Source organism: Cheilinus undulatus, linkage group 24 (assembly GCF_018320785.1).
Source record: "Cheilinus undulatus linkage group 24, ASM1832078v1, whole genome shotgun sequence".
Taxonomy (NCBI): domain Eukaryota; kingdom Metazoa; phylum Chordata; class Actinopteri; order Labriformes; family Labridae; genus Cheilinus; species Cheilinus undulatus.
The window spans coordinates 20364777-20385597 of NC_054888.1; the positions used below are offsets into that span (position 1 = coordinate 20364777).

Consider the following 20821-nt stretch of genomic DNA (forward strand, 5'->3'; position numbering starts at 1 on the left):
TATTTTTCTATAAAAAGAATGAGACTCAGAGGCACAAAGTTTGCAAGCCTTCACTGAAAGCCTTTCACTCGTTGTAGCACCCCCTAATGGGCACATATTCTCAGCTGGTGGTGGAGATTCCTGTACATGTGTTTATGCTCTCTTTGTGCCACAAAATCTCTGTGATCAAAGGGACAGTAACACAACAGGAAACTACAGACATTAGACAACAGATGATACAAGTTAGAGACTCAGAGAGAGGATTTAAGGGCAGAGAGGAGCAGAAGAAGAGCTCAGAGGGAAACACGAATCCCAAACACGGCTCCGTTTCAAACCAGACAACAAAAAAAAAAAAGCGAGAAAAATCCTCGCTGCTCATGTCCAAACCTGCAGAGAGAGGATCAGAAAAGAGAGAGAGAAACAGAGAGAGAGAAAAAGAGAGAGAGTCGGTGATGCTGATCTCCTGTCACCCCCCCCGTCCTCCCTCCCTCCCTCCATCCTGCAGTCCAAAGGGATGAAGAACAATGACTCCATTCAGCTCTTGGGTTTCAAAGTCGACAGAAACCGCAAAGTGCTTCGGAGCGGGTGTTTGGAGACGGGAGGGATGGGTGAGGGGAGCGGAGAGGAGGCGTGTTCGCAAATATGATAGAAAAGAGAAACAGGGGAGTCAGTGGGGCTAAAATGATTTCATGATCTGTGGTGGGTTTGAAGACTGGGTCAGCAAGTGCAAAGGGTGGTCCAGAAAGAAGACACTTCCTCAGAGCTCCTCGTTGAAGAAAGTACTCACAGGAAGTTATTTGGGGTGCTGGAAATACCAAAATGTTTCTCATTATTGAGCAGTTTGTGAAGCCATATCTCAGTGTCTTTAACAGTTAGAGTTTTGAGGTTGGTAAAATGGAAGAACCAGACCAAGAATTGATGTTTTTGTCAAGAAAACCAAAAGATATTTCATTTTTTATCAAGTTAGTTTCAGAAAGTCTGCAGATATTCAGATTTGATTGGCTGAAACTTGTGAATTTTATGATATTTTTATCAAAATATTGTGATTGTTTGATGCTATAGGCTTACTTTCAAACAACTTTGGAAATATTTGCACTAAAGCTTGTATGATGTATAATCATGTGCATAAGTTTTGGGCAGGCCCAGACACCGCCGGCCGTTTTCAGACCCTTGGGACATCCACAGTACGACCACGGGGTTGTGGCAACCCTTCTACCCGCTGGACAGTTACCTAGGCCGTGCTTACTCCCCACATCCAGGGATGGATGTGGGGAGTAAGTAAGAAGAGCAGATTAAAAGTGCTTATCAACTAGTAAGAAAACATCCATAAATCAGACAAAAAGGACAATAAATTGTGCGAATTTTGATGGTTTTCCTCTCAGCTTTGAAATGAGTCACCCAGGAAAAATTCTCATTTAAAAAAAAAAAAAAAAGTTATGAGAAAATAGTCAGAGTTTAACAGACTAATAATTCTGATATAGACTTTCAAAGTTGACAACTTTTAATCATTCAGACCATGCTTACACAACAGCAATTTCAGCAAAATACGGCAATCGTTTGTTGTGTTTTGGATATTTAAATTTATATTTTGTGACATTTAGGGTGCCTGAAAATGCCCGTCACCATGCAAGCTTGCTATTGCTATTGCTAATGCTGACTTTCTGCACATGCTCATTACAGTTCTGATCAGATGCCACGTGCATGAAGGTGGACTACAACAACAATGGCGACCGCCTGAAATCCGTTCATGCTGCTCAGATGGAGTAACAACCCCCATACATCGTCCATCCACCCAAATGTTCATGTATTCTTGGATATTAAAACCTCACTGCGCCACCAGTTTCTGGCCTGGCATGGATGCAATGTTGTTCATGGGTTTTTTTGCAGACCTGTGTCCAAAACTGAACCTTTCCATTTTCAATAGATCATCTCCATGTGGCCTTAGCCCACCACTGACATAGCAGCATATCGTACCCAAAGACCCTTCAAAATGTGACTGCAGGGGCTGGGCCAGAGGCTTGTGGGCAACATGGATACCCTTAAAGCCACTGATTGGTCCGCTGGTGACGGCCAGTCTTTGATTAATGTCTACTCTGTTGTGAGATAAATGGCTGCAGACGATGATGCACCGAGTCAGATCGACTTAATGGTATCAGGTGTCCAGGAAGCAAAACCCTAAGATGATTCAGTCTCCTGCAGTGTCTCACCTCTTTTCTTCTTTGCAATAACTGCAGTGTATGTTTCAGTTGCCAGGGTTTCGTGCACACAAACAGGAAGATGTGGCAACAAGACCAGGAACTGGCACAAAAATCCCACTGCTGAGAAGAATGTTGGTGTGGCATTGCAGACACACCAGCTCAAGCGTGTAGCGGTCATGAGAGCTATGATGGCAGCTTCTTTTCTGTATCCATGTGCCTGTGGTTGCTGCTTTTATTGCTGAATGTCTGGTCGCGTGCATCCCTAGTAATCTAGTTGCATGATTGGTTGATGAATGGTTCTTATTGGTGGTGCAAGATTAAGTATATTGGCTCCATTTAAAGGGAAATAAACTTGATACCTTTTCTTTTTTGGATGTTTAATTTGTCAAAACATTTTTAGGACATTGCAACAAGCCTTTTTCTATCAACTGGCTGATAAAATTGTTTATAACTCCACTGTTTATGAAGTTGTACTGCGGTAGAGCATTTTAGTTTCCTCATAAAGTTGCTGTCAAATCACTGAAGCAACATGCATGTTCAACATGCCACATACACACCACCAGCTCTGTTGGAGCATTTCGCATCTGTGCAGTGCCTGACAGAAACTTGAATGGGTTTTAGATCCCTTTAGGGGAGGTGGAGGGGGTTTCTGGTGGTTTCCCCTATTTTATGAGGGTTGTGGCAGTTTAGTAGGAGTCAGCTGTTCCTTGTTAAACTCGGCGTTTAAAGGGTAGAGGGGTGAATGAAGTGGGTTTTTAACCACGTCAGAAACAGAGCTGGGAGTTCCCCAGGGCACCTACGCGGGTCCTCTCACGTTTGATTTTTTTTCTCTTGCCTTTCTTTTGTTCTACCTTTCTCTAACCAGCCTATCGTTGCTCTGCTTCATGCAGCACACTTTTTCTGTTACCTCTCATTCTTCTTTCATGCCTTCCTCCTCTTTCAGTCTATCTCTGTCTCACCCAGTTCTCCATGGTACTAAAATAGCTCATTGTTGCTGCTCTGAGACGCTGAACCACTACACCAGATCGCCTCCAGCTATGAGTGTGAGAGGCCCAAACATGCCCGAACAAACCCCCCCGTAACACTCACTCTCACACTAAAACCACACAGTGAAACCCAAGACAAAGACGTACACTCTTAAACAATCCTACCATCTCATTTTGACAGACTTTTACGTCTTTGCTTCATATTTGTGAACAACCCACAAACACCACATATTGTTTGTGTTATCTTTATGGACAGCTGCTGCACATTTGCACTTTTAATTCAGCCTTTAAGACGTGTTTAAGTTTCTCATTTAGACGACAGAGAACAAGAGTTTAATATAGGGCTGGGCAATATGGACCAAAAAAAGCTCTGTGTTGCATTTCTGCCAAGCAACTGGGATTTTGCCCGTGTTTCCACAGATGATGTCCAGCCTTGCCCATAGAGATGGGACCTGCAGCACTTTTTAGGGATCTTGATCTTTTGACTTTTGGCTTGTTTTTCCAGTTTATATCCTCTAAGCATCAACGCATATGGAAAAATTAGGAAACCGACTCTCAAACAGGAGCCAGCCCCTGTCCTTCATGTAAGAGCTGGCGACTTACCCTGCTATTTTTTTATGATTAAACAAGAACCTGCCCTATACTGGATGTTAAAAACTTATTTTTTTGTCTCTGTTGCATCAAAATAGTAGGAAAAAACACTTTAAACCTGTTCCAACCACTTTTCCAATGTTGCCAATTATTTTGTGCAATGATGACCATGTGCAGAGGTTGCCTTGCAAGTTCTGATTAAAACGATAAATTGACCTATTTGGGAAAGTCAAAAACTTCTTATTTTGGAGCTGTGACATCAAAAAGGTTGGAAAACAATGCCCAGCACCAATTCCAACCATCTCTCCAAATATTGCCAACGTATTTGTGCAACATAGACCATGTGCAGGAGTTTCCCTGCAATTTTTTTTATTATTGAAAGAATATACTTCACAGGTTTAGATGTCAAAATCTATTTTTGTTGTTGTTGTGACATCAAATCGTTCAGAACATAGCCCTCCACTCCTATTACAACCATTTTTAAAAATGTTGCCAATCATTTTTGGGCAATTTGGACAGGAGTTTCTTTCAATTTTTCTATGATAAAACAAGAAATGGACCTGTTTTGGATGTCAAAAACTTAATTTTTTCTAGCTGTGGCATCAAACAGGTAGGAAAAACATCACTACACCATTTCCAACAACCTTTCCAAATGTTGCCAACCCATCTGTGCAATTTGACCATGTGCAGGGGTTTCCCTGCAATTTTTGATGACTAAAGAATAAATTTCCCAAAATTGAGATGTCAAAATCTTTTTTATAACTTTGGCTTCAAACAGGTATCGCCCTTCACCCGTTTCACCCACTTTTCCTAATGTTGCCATTTTTTGTGCAATTTTAACCTTGTGAAGGAGTTTACTTACAGGTTTTAATGGTCAAAAATAAGAAATTGCCCAATATTAAGTGTCTAGGGTCTTTTTTATTGCTGTGATGTCAAACAGAAAAAAACATGGCTCTACACCAGTTCCACCCACTTTTTAAAAAATTTCCATTGTATTTGTGCAATGTGGGCAATGCACTGGAATCTCCCTGCAACTTTTCATAATTAAAACAATAAGTTGCCCAATTTTTGGAATTGAAAAACCTATTTTTTTGCAACTTTGGCATCAAACAGGTAGAAAATGAAGGTCTATAACTGTTACACCCACTTTTTCTAATGTCACCAATTTATTTGTGCAATTTAGACCTTGTGAAGGAGTTTCCCTGCAATTTGTTCTGCTTAAAACAATAAATTACCCAACTCTGGATGTCATAAACGTTTTTAGTTGTTGTTGTTGTTGTTGTGGCATCAGACAGTTTGGAAAAACATCCCTCCACGTATTCCAACCACTTTCACAAATGTTGCCAACTTAATTGTGCAATATAGACCATATGCAGAAGATTCCCTTCAGTTAAACAATAAATCGACCAATTTGGGATGTCAAAACATCTTTTTTTTAGTAGCTGTGGCATCAGCCAGAGGGGGAAAACATCACCTTACACTGGTTCCAACCACCTTTCCAAATGTTGCCAACACAGTTGTCCATTTTAGACATTGCCGTCGCTTTTCTCCAAACTATGACTGAGTTTTGATTCTTTTTGATAACACTGATCATTATAATCATTAAGTTTAATCTTTTTTTAAGTCAAAAGGCTCCATATTTATAACATTGGTTCTTACTGTAAACTGTCTTTTGATAATTTGAATGATATAATTTTACCCTATCAAAATCTGTCAATACAGCTCAAATACTGGATGCGTTTCCCAACCCTAGCTTAATCCCCAGAGCATTTTCAGTTGGATGTTCCTCAGTTTAAGGAATAAGAAGTGATATTTATGTAAGCTGATCCTTCATAAGCGTCGTTTCATTCTTTCTCTCTGAGTGAATGTTTGTGTGCGGTCGGGTTACAGAGAAGATGTCAAACCAGGTGTCAGGAGATCCAGAATCTGCAGGTTTTTGTTTCCAGTGCTCCGCTATGCCAGCTGCTTTCACTGCCAAACATAACAGGAGAGGAGCGGCTAATGAGTGAAAGTCTCAGCCTGAAACCTGCTCAAAAGCCTCGTGTGCTCTGGAGTGGCAGGAATATAAGACGGCCTTTGTTATCAGACATTTTGGACGTGTTTTCACTCTGCAGAGATTTCTGCAGAAATAGATGAGTGACAAATCATCCAAAGTGCTGCACAATGAACTTCATTTGCATGACACGATAATTTATGCTTGATCTGCTCTGACAATTCCTGCAGTAAACCTTTAAAACACACATTATTCATTATCAATTATTCATTAGACTTCATTATTTTACTAGTCTCATCCAGTATTTAGTGTCAGTAATAATGAATCATGCAGCTATAATGTGAAGTCTTTATTTCATCGGCTCCTCAGTAGACCAGCGGTTCTCAACGTTGGAGTTGGGACCCCCATGAGGGTCAGGAGACACTGAGAGGGGGTCTCCAGATGCCCTTAACAATACAAAGAAGGTTTTTTTAAATTACATTGTTGCCACTTAACACCAATTTGCCAAATTGTAGCCAATTTTAATCACTTTTCCCCACCATTTTTGCCAATTTATCACATTTTGGCCACTTAAAACCCATTTTTTTCCATTTTAAACCCGTTGTACCACTTTTTCTGTCTGTTTTCATTCCTTCTAAACCAATTCTTGCCACTTCACATCTAATGTTGCCTCTGTTGACCCATTATTGCCTCTGTTAACCACTTTTTTTTAATCAAATTTTACACCCATTGTTGCCCATTTTAACCACATTTCACTATTTTTGCCAGTTTAACCCATTTCTGCCTATTTATCTGTCTCAGTTACCCCATTTTTGCCTGTTTATATCAATTTTTCCTCCCATTTCACAAAATTTTCCACCCATTTTTCCATTTTAAGCCATTTCAGCCATTTTTTGATCCCATTTTACCACTGTCTATGCCATTTTTGCCACCTTAACCCATTTTTGCCACTTTTTGCTTATTTTTTGCCACTTCTAACCCATTTTTGCTACTTTTAAAATCCAATTTCACCACCTTTTCCTCCCTTTTTTGCCATTATCAACCTAATTTGGCCATTTTTAACCCATTTTAATTCTGGTTTTAACAAAATGGATTTACTTTTTAAGAAGGCTTAAACTACACACTTGTATAAAAAAACAAATTTGTTTATTGATGTGAGCTTAACTTTATAATAAAACATGATTTTGCTGACCTACATGGTCCCCCAGTCTGACTGGGCCCCAGAAAGCTCTCTCCTCTACCCCCCCCTTATGGACGGCCTTGTTTGCACATGACTGTTCTTGATTGTTCATGGCTGTGTTCAACCACCTTCAGGTATAGTGGGGGGGTCCAGGTTTCTGGCACCTTTATTTTTGGGGTTGAAAAGGTCGAGAACCTCTGCATTAGATGACCACACTACCGTTCTAGTAAATAAAGTAATGACGCGTCACAGTCGCTGTATTTGCTTTCCCATGTGCTCCTGAACATGTCTGTACTCTCAGCAGCTTTAAATGATTCCTTCAGCTTTGACATAATGAAGCCAAGGCTTTCTAACACCATAAAAAAGTCTGTGGTTTTAATGGGAAGCTCCCAGTGCTTATAATAAAGAAACTGGAACCCTCACTCTGCCATCAGGGCGTCGCTGGGAACTACTACACAGGCTCAGCTAATAAATAAACACTTTTGTATCGGCTAAATATAACTGCAGAGCTCAGTCTTTATTTTAATGAATGTTAGAGACATGAAAGGGTTGGTTTTAGGCATAAATCATGTTTAAACAGCGTACAGAGGCAGAGAAGTATGGGTTGAATCAGAGCTAACGCCTGTTGGTAATCTGTGAAAATGCATTGGTGAGTGGAAAAAGGTTGGGCGGATTTTTCTGGTAGTGAGATTCATGGAAATCTTGCAAGGAACTCATGAACATGAGGCCTAATGATCAGTTCATCCTTGAATCAGAGAGACATTTATGCAAAGTTGAAGCCCCCCTTTGTGGTGTAAAGATAAAGGGATCTGAATTTTGTGAAGCCCAGGCACCGGTCCGTGCTCTACCCGCTAAGCTGAACCCAGTTTGTTAAACTTTTGCCCTTTCACACAGAAGCACTGTCTTTTCTCTTGTTTCTATCATCCTCTCTGTTCTGCTCTTTATAATTCTGTCATCAGCAGGGACAGACGGCTCAGCACGAGCTCCAGGTTCATGTCAGGTTCTCTCCGTCTATGAGTTTCGCTTCTTTCGGCTCATAAAGACGAGGATTGTCTGGTCTAAATGAGATCCTCTTCTCCTTTCTTTGCTGCTTTTCATGCATTCACAGTGAACTTGTGACCAAAAAATCTTATTTCAGAAGCTAAAGTTCTGAACTTTTGATACTTGAGGCACAACAAAACCCTCTGTGATGGCTTCAGAGTAAAGTTAGATTCTGTGACGCATTCAGGGTCACGGCTTTTATTCTCAAACATCTCAATGTTTATCAAAAATGTTCACTGTGCAGTTTGAAGGGAGACTAGACCTTAAAATATCCAACAACAGAGACACCTCTGCTCAAAATGTTTTCCTCTTCTTCATGTCTGAGCTGATTTATTCAAAGAAACAGAGGATTATAGATTTTCAAACCTCACCAGATGACCACATTTACTTTAATAAATGTCATCTTAAGCCAGCTGGAAAACCCACAATATTCTGTATTTTACATCCAACCAGTTACTGCCCTTTAGCCAACTTTATGGTCTTATTCTGCAGACTTCATATGCCTTTTTCTATCCCTGCAAAGCCACTTTAATCTGCTTCTACCCCACATGTATGGCATCTTGCCTTTAATAACAAACTTCGCTATAATTCTGACTTTTCATTTTTGAAAGCAGAGCTGCAGGGAGCCCTGGAAACAAGAAGCAGAGACTTTGATTGAGTTTTACTTCCCAAAATGTGGTTTAAAGGTTCTAAAAGTAGAACTTTTAATGTCATAGATAGCAGAAATGTGCAAAAGGTGGATTGTAGAAGAATAAGCAGAAGGTTAGATACAGCTAAGAGTCAAATCCAAAAGTCAAACATCATTTTCTGAGGATAGATTAAACTCAAAGTGAGTTAAAAGTCAACATAATCCAAGTCAAAAGTGCCAATTCTACTCTTTGGCTTTGTAGACATTTTACAGTCCTATTCTAGATCAAACCTTGACCTCATCACATAATCAGTCCTGAAAAATGCTCTTCAGAGGTTTTAACTTCTAATCAGAGGCTCATATTACTTAGAAAATCAGAATTACACATGAAAAGCTGTCTAATGATGACTGTCGTCATCATGACTCTGCACACATTATTAGAAGAACAGGCTCAATCTGGATCGATCCGGTCTCCCCCCCACCAGCGCGTGAGGCCTCGTCGAACCACTTCACATGGCCGAGTCTTCCAACATGGCCGCCTCCCCCGCCGAGCGCTCGCACCACGGGGAAAAACGCCGAGGCCAACGGGTAATTTTGTGGCTCTGCCTGTTCTCCTCGTTTGGCCCGGGATTTTTCTGTTTCTATAACAAGGATGGGGCTGAGACGGCCTCTGTGAACCGTCTCTGTGTGGTGGGTCAGACTACTTTTTAGAGCTTTGACTCTCAGACCCAGGGTTTGATTTGGTCTCAGACTTGAGCCAATGCTGTAAATCAGCAGACTGCATTAATCTGCAGCTCATTGTCTTGATTATTTTGTTCATTTTTGGTCGTGAAATAGTGAAAACATCAATAATATGTGTCTTGCGACATCTTTAGACATCCTTTTTATTCACCAAACTTTCCAAGAGTGAATAATGTCCTGTTTTATGGACAAAAAGAGTAACAAATGACATTTTTATCTTCAAAAAGCAGTTTTTGACCCTTTTTACACAATTAAAGCATTACTGACTACACTAGTAATGTTTAACTAGTTTGTTTTCTTCCTCCAGAGTAATCACTCACTGGTCACATTATTAGGTACACCAGTTCAGCTGCTGAAGTTCACTCAGAATGAGGAAGAAAGATGATATACCTGAAATTGGGACCCATCACAACAGACACAAGAAGGTGCAATCTTCTGCTGTGAAGTGACATTTTTCCATCATCACATGAACCATTTTTTCTGCACATAAATCAGCAGGAAAAAGACCAGAATGGCTGCTTTTGTGGCTCAAATGATAGAAAATCCAACTAGAGAGATACTGCGTTTGCATCAGTTTCCAACTTTTAAATCAAGCTTTAAATTCCCAGCTTTGTCATAAATAATGCATAAAAACAACATCAAATATGGAGGGTAAAATATGTCGTTTAAAACAGGGGTTCTCAATGTTGGGGTCAGGACCCCATTGGGGGTCATGAGACACTGAGAGGGGGACTCCAGATGAATTTAAAAAACTAAGAACATTTTTTTAATCACACTCTTGTCACTTACACCAATTTTGCCCAATTTTAACCAGTTTTCATCACTTTTTCCCGCCAATTTGATCAATTTTAACACATTTTTGCAACTTAAACCCCATTTTTTGTCAATTTTAAACCCTTTTCACTACTTTTTTCTGCCTGTTTTTGTATTGTTTGCTCTGGTCACACATTATTACCATTTTTAACCCCTTTTACCACTTTTTAAGCCACATTTCGCAATTTGATATGCCCATTTTTGCCAGTTCCTGACTTTTTCTGCCTCAGCTAACCTTTTTTTGCCTGTTTATATCAATTTTCATCCAATTTCACCAAATTTCCACCTCCTTTTGCCACTTTAACACCATTCCAGCCACTTTTGAATCCCCTTTTACCTCTTCATATGCTGATTTTTGCCTCTTTTATTTTGGTTATTTTGCCATTTTATCTAATTTTTGGCATTTCTAACCCATTTCTGCTACTTTTAAAAATCCAATTTCACCACCTTTCCCACCATTTTCCCCATTATTAACCCATTTTAGCTATTTATTGTATTTTAATTCTGTTTTCAACAAAAGGATTTATATTTTTAAAAGAGGGCTACTTATCACACAAATAAATTAAAATTTGTTCCTTTGATAAGAGTGGTTATTATTTCAGGTTTAATATGAAATACCACATCTTAACTTTACAATGGATCATGATCTTGCTGGGGGCCAGAAAGCTCCCCACTCCCCACCCCAATGGGCGGCCTTGTCTGCACATGACTATTCTTGAATGTTCATGGCTGTGTTCAGCCACAGTCAGGTACAGTGGGGGTCCCCGGTCTCTGGCACCTTTAATTTGGAGGTTGTGGGCTGAAATGGTCGAGAACCCCTGATTTAAAAGACCTTTAACTTTGGGATATTTTGCACAATTGTGCACCCTTTTCAATCCTAAAAATCAGATGTTTTTGTCACTTTTTAAGCAAAAAAGTGATACAAGTGCCAGAAATTTCCTGATATTTTTTCATTTGAAGTCAAGCACAAATGACATGGCAGCAGCCAGTACATTTAAGCATGCACACATGGTCACACTGAGTATCAGAATTGGGAAGAAGGTGATTTATTTTGAAAGTGCTTTAGTTGTTTGTGTCGGATAAGCTGGTCTGAGCTACAGCAGTGGGAGTGTCTCTCATGTTAGCTAAACTGAGGCTACAATCCACATACGCTCACCGAAACGGGACTATAGAAAATTGGAAAGTGTCTCCAACCATGGCACGCCCAGTAAATCCTTTTTAATCCCTGTTCTGATGCTCTGTGTAAAGTTTGAACATCTTGTGCCTAAAAGCACAAGTTACTGCTAATTGGCTGATTAGATATTTGCCTTGAGTGTTCATATAGTCCAAAATTTTTGTGCTGTATAAAATAAATATGATGTTGGTGTTAATTAGATGCAAATTCTGGGCCATTTATGCCTAAGAAATTCTTAGAAATTGATAAATGATTTAAAATTTGCTGGTATATTTTCCTGTGATTAATACACACACTGTGCACTGTTGCAGTGTTTTGATGTAAGGCCTTTACCCGTGCCTCTTTCCTCCTCCTCCACTCCGTCCATCATCATTTCTAAACTGTCTTCCTGGTCCCAGAATCCACCTGCTTCCTCCGCGGAGCTGCAGAGGGTATTTCAGTTTATTTTGAGTCTGTTTTTTCTCTCCCGTCGATAAGAAACGGTCTGATAATCACCAGAAGAGGAAGAGGAAGAGGAGGACGAGCTGAGAGTGATGGCTGTTGTAAGACAGCAGGAAACATCGATCTGCTCCGCCCTGATAAAAACGCGCATGTTGTGTTCCTCTTTTTGTTTTTCTCACTTCACTCTTCGCTCGTTTCAAAGAAGTGGAAAATTTAGTCAACCCCATCAGCTGTTTTTAACGTAGCCTAGTGGTGACCTCAAATACGGTAACCACGGCTGAGATGTCGCAAACTTTGTTCAGAGATTTGAACATGGAGTTGAGGAAAGTAAAAGTCATTTCTTAAGAACGTTTCACTTCCTCTCCTGTGGTTCATCTGCTTCTGTAATTCTCAGAAATGTTTGTGTCCTCTTAAAAAAAAAGGTGAAAAACAACAGAAGATAGAGCAAACAATGAGTCATTTGGTTGTTTCTGGGTGTTTTCTTTGTTGTTTTGTGCAAAAAATAGAGATAAGGGCAGATTTTATTTCTCTTTTTTTTTCCTTTTCCATACACAACAACAATGCAATTTATTTCTTCTTTCTTCTTCTTTTTTATGCATGAAAAAGAATGTTATTTTGCCTCCATGCCACCCATTGGCCAGGGTAACAAGGCGTAAAGACTTTGCTCAGATTGAGATACAAGGTCAAAGGTCAAAACCTTCCCATCGCTTCTGCTTGACCTATCTGTACCCTCACAATTCTTTCATGCACTAAGATTTATTTTGTTTAATGAGCAAAAATAGCGATATTATTGTTTTTATTATTTTATTACTTGCATTAAATTTCTTTATTATTATTTGCATTTGAAATTCTGTTTTTCTTTCTTCCTCTGTGCATAAAAATCTGACGTATCCCTTCCTTCTTCTCCTGCAGCCACGATGAAGAAACCTCCCAATGGCTCAACCTGGACGAATGAGCGGAGCCACATGTTTGGAGGAAACGTCCAGAACACGTTGGCATCTTCGTCCACCGTCTCCTCCTCCTCATCGCCCTCCCAGGTGACGTCCATCGATGGAGTCAGCTTCTCGGAGGGAGACCTGCTGCTTCAGGTGACGCCTCAGACAGGATTGCTGAACTTCATATCTTTTACCAGCATTGTAACATTGAGAAAAACATTATTTTTGTCTGATTTTAGGCGCTGAACGGCTTCGTGTTGGTGGTGACGGCTGAAGGCTACGTCTTCTACACGTCTCCAACCATCCAGGACTTCCTCGGGTTCCACCAGGTAATTCAACAAAAGTGTAAAAAAAAATTCAAAGCAAACAAAAGGCTAATTTTAAGAAAGGAAAATGCAGAAATAAAACAAGCAACAGCTCTACCATACAAGTTAAAAACACAAAATGATACACGTAAAATCATCCTTTAAAGCAGAGTTTGCTGCAGCTTTTACAAACCATTTGGCTTCATTTCAATCAGCTTTCAGACAGGGGATCCCTCTTTTTTCATATGCATTTAAACACTGACAATAAATGACTGAAACCTGCTCAAAGCAGCATAAATTGTACATTGTTTGTTGAATATGGTGAGATTTATTGATTGTTATTGATATTAATGGCTTTATTTGAATGCAAAACTTTACCAGACTTGACTTATTTTTTTGTACGTGTCTACTATTTAAAAATTAAATAGGGAAAAGTAAGAATATAGGTTCCTCTTCTCCATTTTCCCCTTATTTTGTGCAGAAATATGAAGACAACAGGAGCCTTTTTAAACACAGACCTTGCTCCCCTACTTTCTTAGAATATCGGATATTTAGAGGATAATTTAGCACTTTTGAGAGTAAACTGAATCAAAAACACAGACGGGTCAGAGGGTGAGCCACATGTGAGTCATGTGACCGAGTGTGTGCATGAGAACTGAACCGCTTTGTTGTCTGTGAACTCTTGACTTATAAACACATCCGTTTGAACCGAGGTCAGAGATTTAGCAGCCTTCATAGGGGAGGATTTAAAAAACAAGAAACGAAGTGTAGCCTCAGGAGAGTGCACGCAATAAACAACACACCAACCATAACGTTTCCACGACACAGTCTGAAGTCAGGATGCTAATCAGGACAGGAAACAAGGCTGACAGAGCTGAAACCCACCAGCTGCTTTGACTATTAAACACCACGAAAAACTTTATTTATAGCAGCTTTATTTACAGCAACATGGTCTATTAAAAAAAGAGAAAAAACAGGATTACTCGAATGTTAAAAAGAGGCTGATTTGAGCCAACAATGCATGACTTAACAATTTATATTTTTCCTTTTTAATCTTTGTTGCTTGTTGCTCGTTTATAGCAACAAGCATGCACAGCTGTCTTACATTTACTATAAAAAAAGCTGTGTGGTTATTTGAGATATTTAAAACCTGTTATAGGGTAGGGTAGTAGCGTTATTGTGGTAACTCTATAAAGCATAAGCATATACTTAAATCATCATCTAAAAAGCAGTGTAAATACATGTTTATGTCATTATAAATGCTTTATTGAAATAAATTGAATAAGATCCTATTTATAATCCCTGATCTAGTGATAAATGTAAACTTGGTAATCTTTAACTTTTTAACTTGTGTCCCTTTGTTGTCTCTCTCCCTGTTATTTTAAAACAGAACAATGATATTGTGTTTTAACTGCACCATCAGCCCAGTTGTTTATACAAAAAATATCTTTTTGTTTACATCTGCATAAAGCATTGGCATCACAGTTTCTGTAATGAGCAAAAAAGTGGGGATTAAACAGTGTTACTGATACTCCAGCTGTCTGAAACCTACATTATCAGCTACACTGTTTGGCTCAAATCTTTACAAATAAATCATAAAAGTTCTGCATCGGATGGTCTGATCCCGTTCATAGATTAAGGAACATTTTGACTTTACAGCTTCATTTAGAGCTGGACATGGCAGCACAGATTGGACAGGTGTAGCGAGTAGGGCTGAACAGTTTTGGAAAATAAATCTTACTGTGATTTTTGTCCCCAGTATTGCAGTTGCGACTTTTTTCATTCCTAAACAAGGGCTGACCAATTCTTTGAAAGTGCCTAATCCTGATGATTTTGACTCATATTGCAAATTGGTTATGAATTATTGCATTGAAGGGTTTTTATCATTCTTATTTTTTATCAGAAAAAAAGTAAAAAATAAATAAATGAAGAAGGTATGATTTTTTGTAGACTGTTCGAAAAAAAGGCACCTGAATGGTGTCATGATATGTCATGCGTAACATCTCTGCTGCAAGAAAAAGTTTTAAACTGTTATTTTGACAAAAATTTCAATTCAAAGAAATATTGCACCTTTTGGGATTTGAAAATTGCGGCGGACCATATTGCAATTTAATCTGATTTTCAATTAATTGCCCAGCCCTAGTAGCAAGCCTATCCATCTTTGCATACTGCCAAATATCCTGGTGTTGCTGCAGTGTTTTACCTTGTTTTTTGCATTTTTCTATGACTTATGTCCAACTCCCAATTTCCTTGCTTTTGAAGAAACCTGAAATGATCTAGTATCTGGTTTGGCAGCTGTCAGACTTTCGCATCCATTTTACTGACTTGTTTTGATCAGAAGCGTATGCTGATATTTTAATAAAAGAAGTCCTTGTGTTACAAATACATGGCCCAGACATGGCCATCCAACAGGTCGGGTGGGTCTGGTACTATGTGGTTTCTAGAACACCTCCTCTTTTCGCATACTTCGTACGAGATGGAAGCAAAGTAACGTTGGTTCAGAAGCAGAAAGCCTTTCATTATAAGGATGTGAGTCTCCCTCTCCTTAATGTCAGATTTTGGGATGATCTCAGTGTCCAGGACGTTATAAACACCATGAAATTTCTAAAATTTCACCAAGTTCTCCAACAATGCATAGATCGTCCTCATCACTTCAGTCTCATCGTTGGGCTTGAAGAAGTCGTCCTGATGCACCACACAACAGTCGGACAGGTTTTTGATCAGTCTGTTGATGAGGGTGGTTTTCCCTCCACTGGTTACACCACCTATGCCAATGATGTACTATTCTCTTTAATAAAAGAAAATAATATTTAACTTTTTAAACTTAAAATAGCCCTGATTTCTGTAATGTACTGATTAGTGGGAATTAAACAGCATGACTGACACTCAATAAACAGCTATCTGAACGCTTTGTCATCAGCCCTGCCGAATGGCTCATGTCAAAAATAAGAAGACAAATAAATCCTGAAGTGCTGCTTGTGTCACTCTGAGCTGGATGTGAGGGCACAAACCAGACTGGTATAGGGAGCCTATTGGTTGTTGCTCACTGCTGTTTATCCTGGAGTCATGTGTCTCTGAAGAACAGTGTTGCTGTGTTTTACCTTGTTTTTGCACAGTTTGCAAATTGCATGACTCGTGTCTAGCTTCTGATTTTCTGGTGTTTAAAGGAAAATTGCACTCTCCATGAGCCTGAAGTGAAAGATGGCACAGAAAACAGAAGATTTAATCAGGACTGTACTGATCATGGACTAATTATGGGTTTATTATGCATGGTATTTACTAATAATGGATGACAGGTGTATTTCTGTAAAAATTGGTTCAGTCATTCCTGAATCAAAAATGTTTGGGATAAAATCCTAAAAGTAAAATAAAACCAGTAAACTGTTCTTAAGCAGAGAAGATGAGCAATAATTGTTTGATTAGATGTATTAAAAGCCTGGGAAAACACTGCAAATCATTAAAATAGGATTTCTTCGCCTTATTGTAGCATTACAAAGACAGATGACGATGCAGTTTTACAGTATGTTAAAGCTGAATTCCTGCTCTGTTGGTAATTGATGATTTCTGTGTCTGTTTGCAGTCGGACGTGGTCCATCAGAGCGTGTTTGAGTTGATCCACACAGACGATAGAGCTGTCTTCAGACGGCAGCTTCACTTTGCTCTCAACCCGAACAACAGCAAGGGGAACGGAGCAGAGAGTCCAGGTGAGTCAGAAGATTCACCAAAACTAAACTTTAAATCATTCTACCCATCTTCTTTGAACTGTAAACAACTCTTTTCCTCTCACAGGTGATCAGAGCTCGGCCGAGGTCACCAGCAACTTGGTAACGTACGACCCTCAGACCATCCCGCCTGAAAACTCGTCCTTCTTGGAGAGAAACTTCTGCTGCCGCTTCCGCTGTTTGCTTGACAACTCGTCTGGCTTCCTGGTAAAACCACAAGCTTTATAGTATGTTTGGCTGAGGGCCCATGGAGGTCATAACCAGACTGTGATAACCAGATTTGATTTATTTTACTCGAAAAATAACCACTCTTATCAAAGCAAAAAAAAAAGTGTTGCATTCATCTGTACCATGGTATACAGGCTTTTTAAAAATGTAACCTGACATTTAAAATGATTAGGGTGGTAAGGTTAGGGTAAAGGTGAAAAAGGTGCGCAATGGTATTTAAATAGTAGCAGAAATTGGTAGGTTTAAAAGGTCAAAATAGGTCAACAGGATAATAAAAAATGTAGAAATGGCAAAGAATGGGGTACAGGGGCTAAAAATGGGCAGAAAGTGGCAAAAATTGGGTTGAATATGGCAAATTGGGTTACTGGAGGCAGAAATCATACAGAAAGTGACAAAATGGGTTGAATGTGGTAAAAATTGGTTACCAGAGGCAGAAATCATGCGGAAAGTGGCAAAAAATGGGTTACCAGAGACAGAAATCATGCAGAAAGTGGCAAGATGGGTTGAATGTGGTAAAAATTGGTTACCAGAGGCAGAAATCAGGCGGAAAGTGGCAAAAGAAATGGGTTGAATGTGGCAGAAAAATGTTTGAGGATTACAAATCTGACATATTTTTCTGTTTTTGTGTCTCCAGGCCTTGAACTTCCGGGGGCGTCTGAAGTTAGTCCACGGTCAGAACCGTGTCTCTGAGGACGGGACGCTGATTCCCCCGCAGCTCGCTCTGTTTGCCATTGCCACACCGATGCAGCCGCCGTCCATCCTCGAGATCCGCACCAAGACGCTCATCTTCCAGAGCAAACACAAGCTGGACTTTACGCCCCTGGGCATCGACACCAGGTACACGAGGACACGGACCGTTTATGCAGAAGAAGGGGAAGATTATCGCCAAACATAATTTTTTCTTCTGATTTTTTTTCACAAAATAAAACGGCCTCTATGTTTTCCTTTAAAATCAACAAATCAGGAAGTTTTCTATCAACATGAAGCACATTATAGGCTCTTGTCTTTTATGCTAATCAAACTGTTTTCTCCTGTCTGCAGAGGGAAGGTTGTTCTGGGTTATAGCGAGGTAGAGCTCTGCATGAAAGGATCAGGATACAACTTCATCCACGCTGCAGACATGATGTACTGCGCCGACAACCACGTCAGAAGTATGTGGAAAACCCTCAAATGATAAATGTGTTTTCAGGCTACAGCACTGAAGGAGTTTAAAGATTATTTCAGTGTAAGTCTTGACTGATACGTTTGTGTTTTTTCAGTGATTAAAACAGGAGAAAGCGGCTTCACCGTCTTCAGGCTTCTGAGTAAAAGCGGGACGTGGGTCTGGGTTCAGGCGAACGCCCGGCTCGTTTTCAAAGGAGGGAAACCAGATTTCATCATTGCCCGACAGAGAGCACTCACGTAAGTTTGTAAAGCTTCCCTGTAGTCGTTTGATCTAGAGTGATCAGTTTGTTTACATGTAAATTCTTTGTTATTCCTGCAGAGATCCTGCTGATGTTAAAATAAACTTTATCTCTGACTTATCCATCATAATTTTATCTTATTTTGCTGCCTTTACCCTTGTTTTTGCCTTCAATTTAATGTAAACAACTTTTAAAATAATCAGATATTGCTTTAATTACTGGTCAATTTCAAGCCATCATGTAAAGAAAGCACAAATATTTGCATCCTAGCCTTCTTTTATTCGAGAATTTGCTTCTTTTGCTTTGTTTTTTGCATAAATAAGAGGCAGGATAAGCAGAAAATAACTTATTTTGTTTGTAATGTTTAACTTTTTTTTAATCATTGGCAGCATTTTCCTTTAAATCTCTCATGTAAGGGTTAAAAAATGCAGTTTGATTGTTGTAAAGGTCTACAAAAGCAGCAAAACTCTTTTATTTCATTTGATAAAATGTTACGTTGATGATTCAGTGACTTATTAATCACCTTTGTTTTGTTTTTGTCACAGGAATGAAGAAGGAGAGGAGCAGCTGCGTCTGCGTCGGCTGTCTCTACCGTTCAGCTTCGCCACTGGAGAGGCAATGTTGTACGACGTGGTTCCGGCCGTCGACGTCCCCGACCCGTGCTCCGCCCCCAAACAGAGGAAGTTAGACAACTGCACCATCAGCCCCAACTCGTTACTGGGCTGCTACCTGAGTCAGGACCAGTCCATCTACTGTGAACAAGACAACGCCAACACAATCAGCAACCTCAACGACGCCGCCTTCCAAGACACGCATGCCACCGTCAGCGTCCCCAGCGACATGTGGCCAGACTCCATGCCCAAACCAGGGGTGGGGAGTCTGGTGAAGTCTGAGGGCACGGTGCAGGATATGATGGACACCCTGCAGCAGATCCTGGAGGACAACGATCTCACCGAGGCTCTGGACGTGGGGCCAGAAGAGCTGAAGAGCTGGGAGAGCACGCTGCTAAAGATGAGCGCAAACAGCTGTGAGATGAGCGAGGACCTGAGCGACATCCTGAACAACGACATCCTGTCCTACGTGGAGGAGCAGCTGCAGAGGGAGGGCGGGCTCAAGCTGCCCGATCAGTTAGAGGACATCCCACCCTGCCTGTCTGGTTTGGACCTGCAGAACCAGAATCCTGATCAGAGCAGCGAGCAGAACTTCAGCTGGGGTCTGGAGCCGCAGAATCAGCTAATACCAAACGGAGGTCAAATGTTACCTGGGCAACAAGTCCCGGTTTTGGGGACGATGAAGCTCTCCCACATGGATCTCCCTCAGCTGACTCTTCCTAGTCTGAATGGTCCGACTCTGCAGCAGATCGCCAACCAGCAAACGCTCCAGACTCCTGCTGCTCTTCAAATGGGAAACACTCAGGTTTCCTTCAACCCCTCCATCGCAGACCCATGTGGTCAAGCCCAGAACCAGCTGAGAACCCTACAAGTCACCACCAATGACAACAACCTGGGAGGATTCTCGCTCAGACAAACCAATCAGATCCAACCCAACCAAATGGCTCCACCAATCCAGAACCACCTTCAGATGAGGACGCAGAATGTACAGATGGTCCTCCCAGACCAAAGCACACAACGACCTGTCTACAACTTCCAAGGGAACCAGTGGAACTCCTCCATCAGCTCGAATCCAGCGGACAACTTTGTAGACACATTCGCCCAAAATATTTCAAACCAGCCGTCTTTTTCTGCCGTCACCTCCAACCACCTTCAGGGCCACTTTGCACTTCAAAACGGCGAGAATCAGAGGCAGTCCTGGCCGCTGGAGAAGCAGCAGCAGCTGATCTCCAGTGGACACCAGCAGATGGGCGCCTGCCTTAATCAAATGCCGGGTTTTCAGAGGAATCCTCTTCCTGGAGTTGTTGCCGGCCAGAACGCCATCAATGGCCAACCGATGTTCAGGACTCCAGAGACTTCAAATGTACCTTTTACTGTCCAGCAGAGCGTGCAGCCGCCGCCGCCTCTGGCGCCCTCGAGCAGCTGTAGGTTCAGAAATGTCGCCCAATCGGTGCCTGTAAACGGGGTCCACCTAAGTCAGGCGCCGTCCTGCCAGAGACTGAATACCACAAACACCCAGATCCCCTCCAAACCGTCGTGTTTTTATCAGAGTTTGTCTGGAGGCGGAGCTGTGCCGGGGATGACAACCATCCCGAACCCAGAGGAGGCTTCAATGTCCTGCCAAATGGCCACAGGGCTCAGCCCTGACGGCCTTCTCGGGCAACAACAGCAGTACTTAAACTTCAGTGAACAGACTCAGGTAAGAAAAACAAGAAAATATTTAGCATTTAAGAATTGTTATGAAAATTACAGAATTTTCCTCATTAGTCCTCACAGTTTCTTAAAGCTTTTGTCAGAATTTTGTTGCACTTTGTGATCGTGACAAGCTTTGTTGATAAGCCCAACCAAAAAT

General features: G+C 40.8%; 1 protein-coding gene across 1 annotated transcript in view; it reads left to right on the forward strand.

The window, feature by feature from the left end:
- The window catches only part of ahr2 (aryl hydrocarbon receptor 2), a 103616-nt gene that overhangs the window by 76549 nt on the left and 6246 nt on the right, over nt 1-20821 (forward strand). Inside the window, exons 3-10 of the mRNA XM_041781528.1 lie at nt 12678-12853; nt 12940-13029; nt 16586-16709; nt 16795-16934; nt 17590-17792; nt 17997-18106; nt 18215-18356; nt 18904-20668. Of these exons, the coding sequence (XP_041637462.1) occupies nt 12678-12853; nt 12940-13029; nt 16586-16709; nt 16795-16934; nt 17590-17792; nt 17997-18106; nt 18215-18356; nt 18904-20668 (2750 nt within the window). The remainder of the gene's footprint in view (nt 1-12677; nt 12854-12939; nt 13030-16585; nt 16710-16794; nt 16935-17589; nt 17793-17996; nt 18107-18214; nt 18357-18903; nt 20669-20821) is intronic.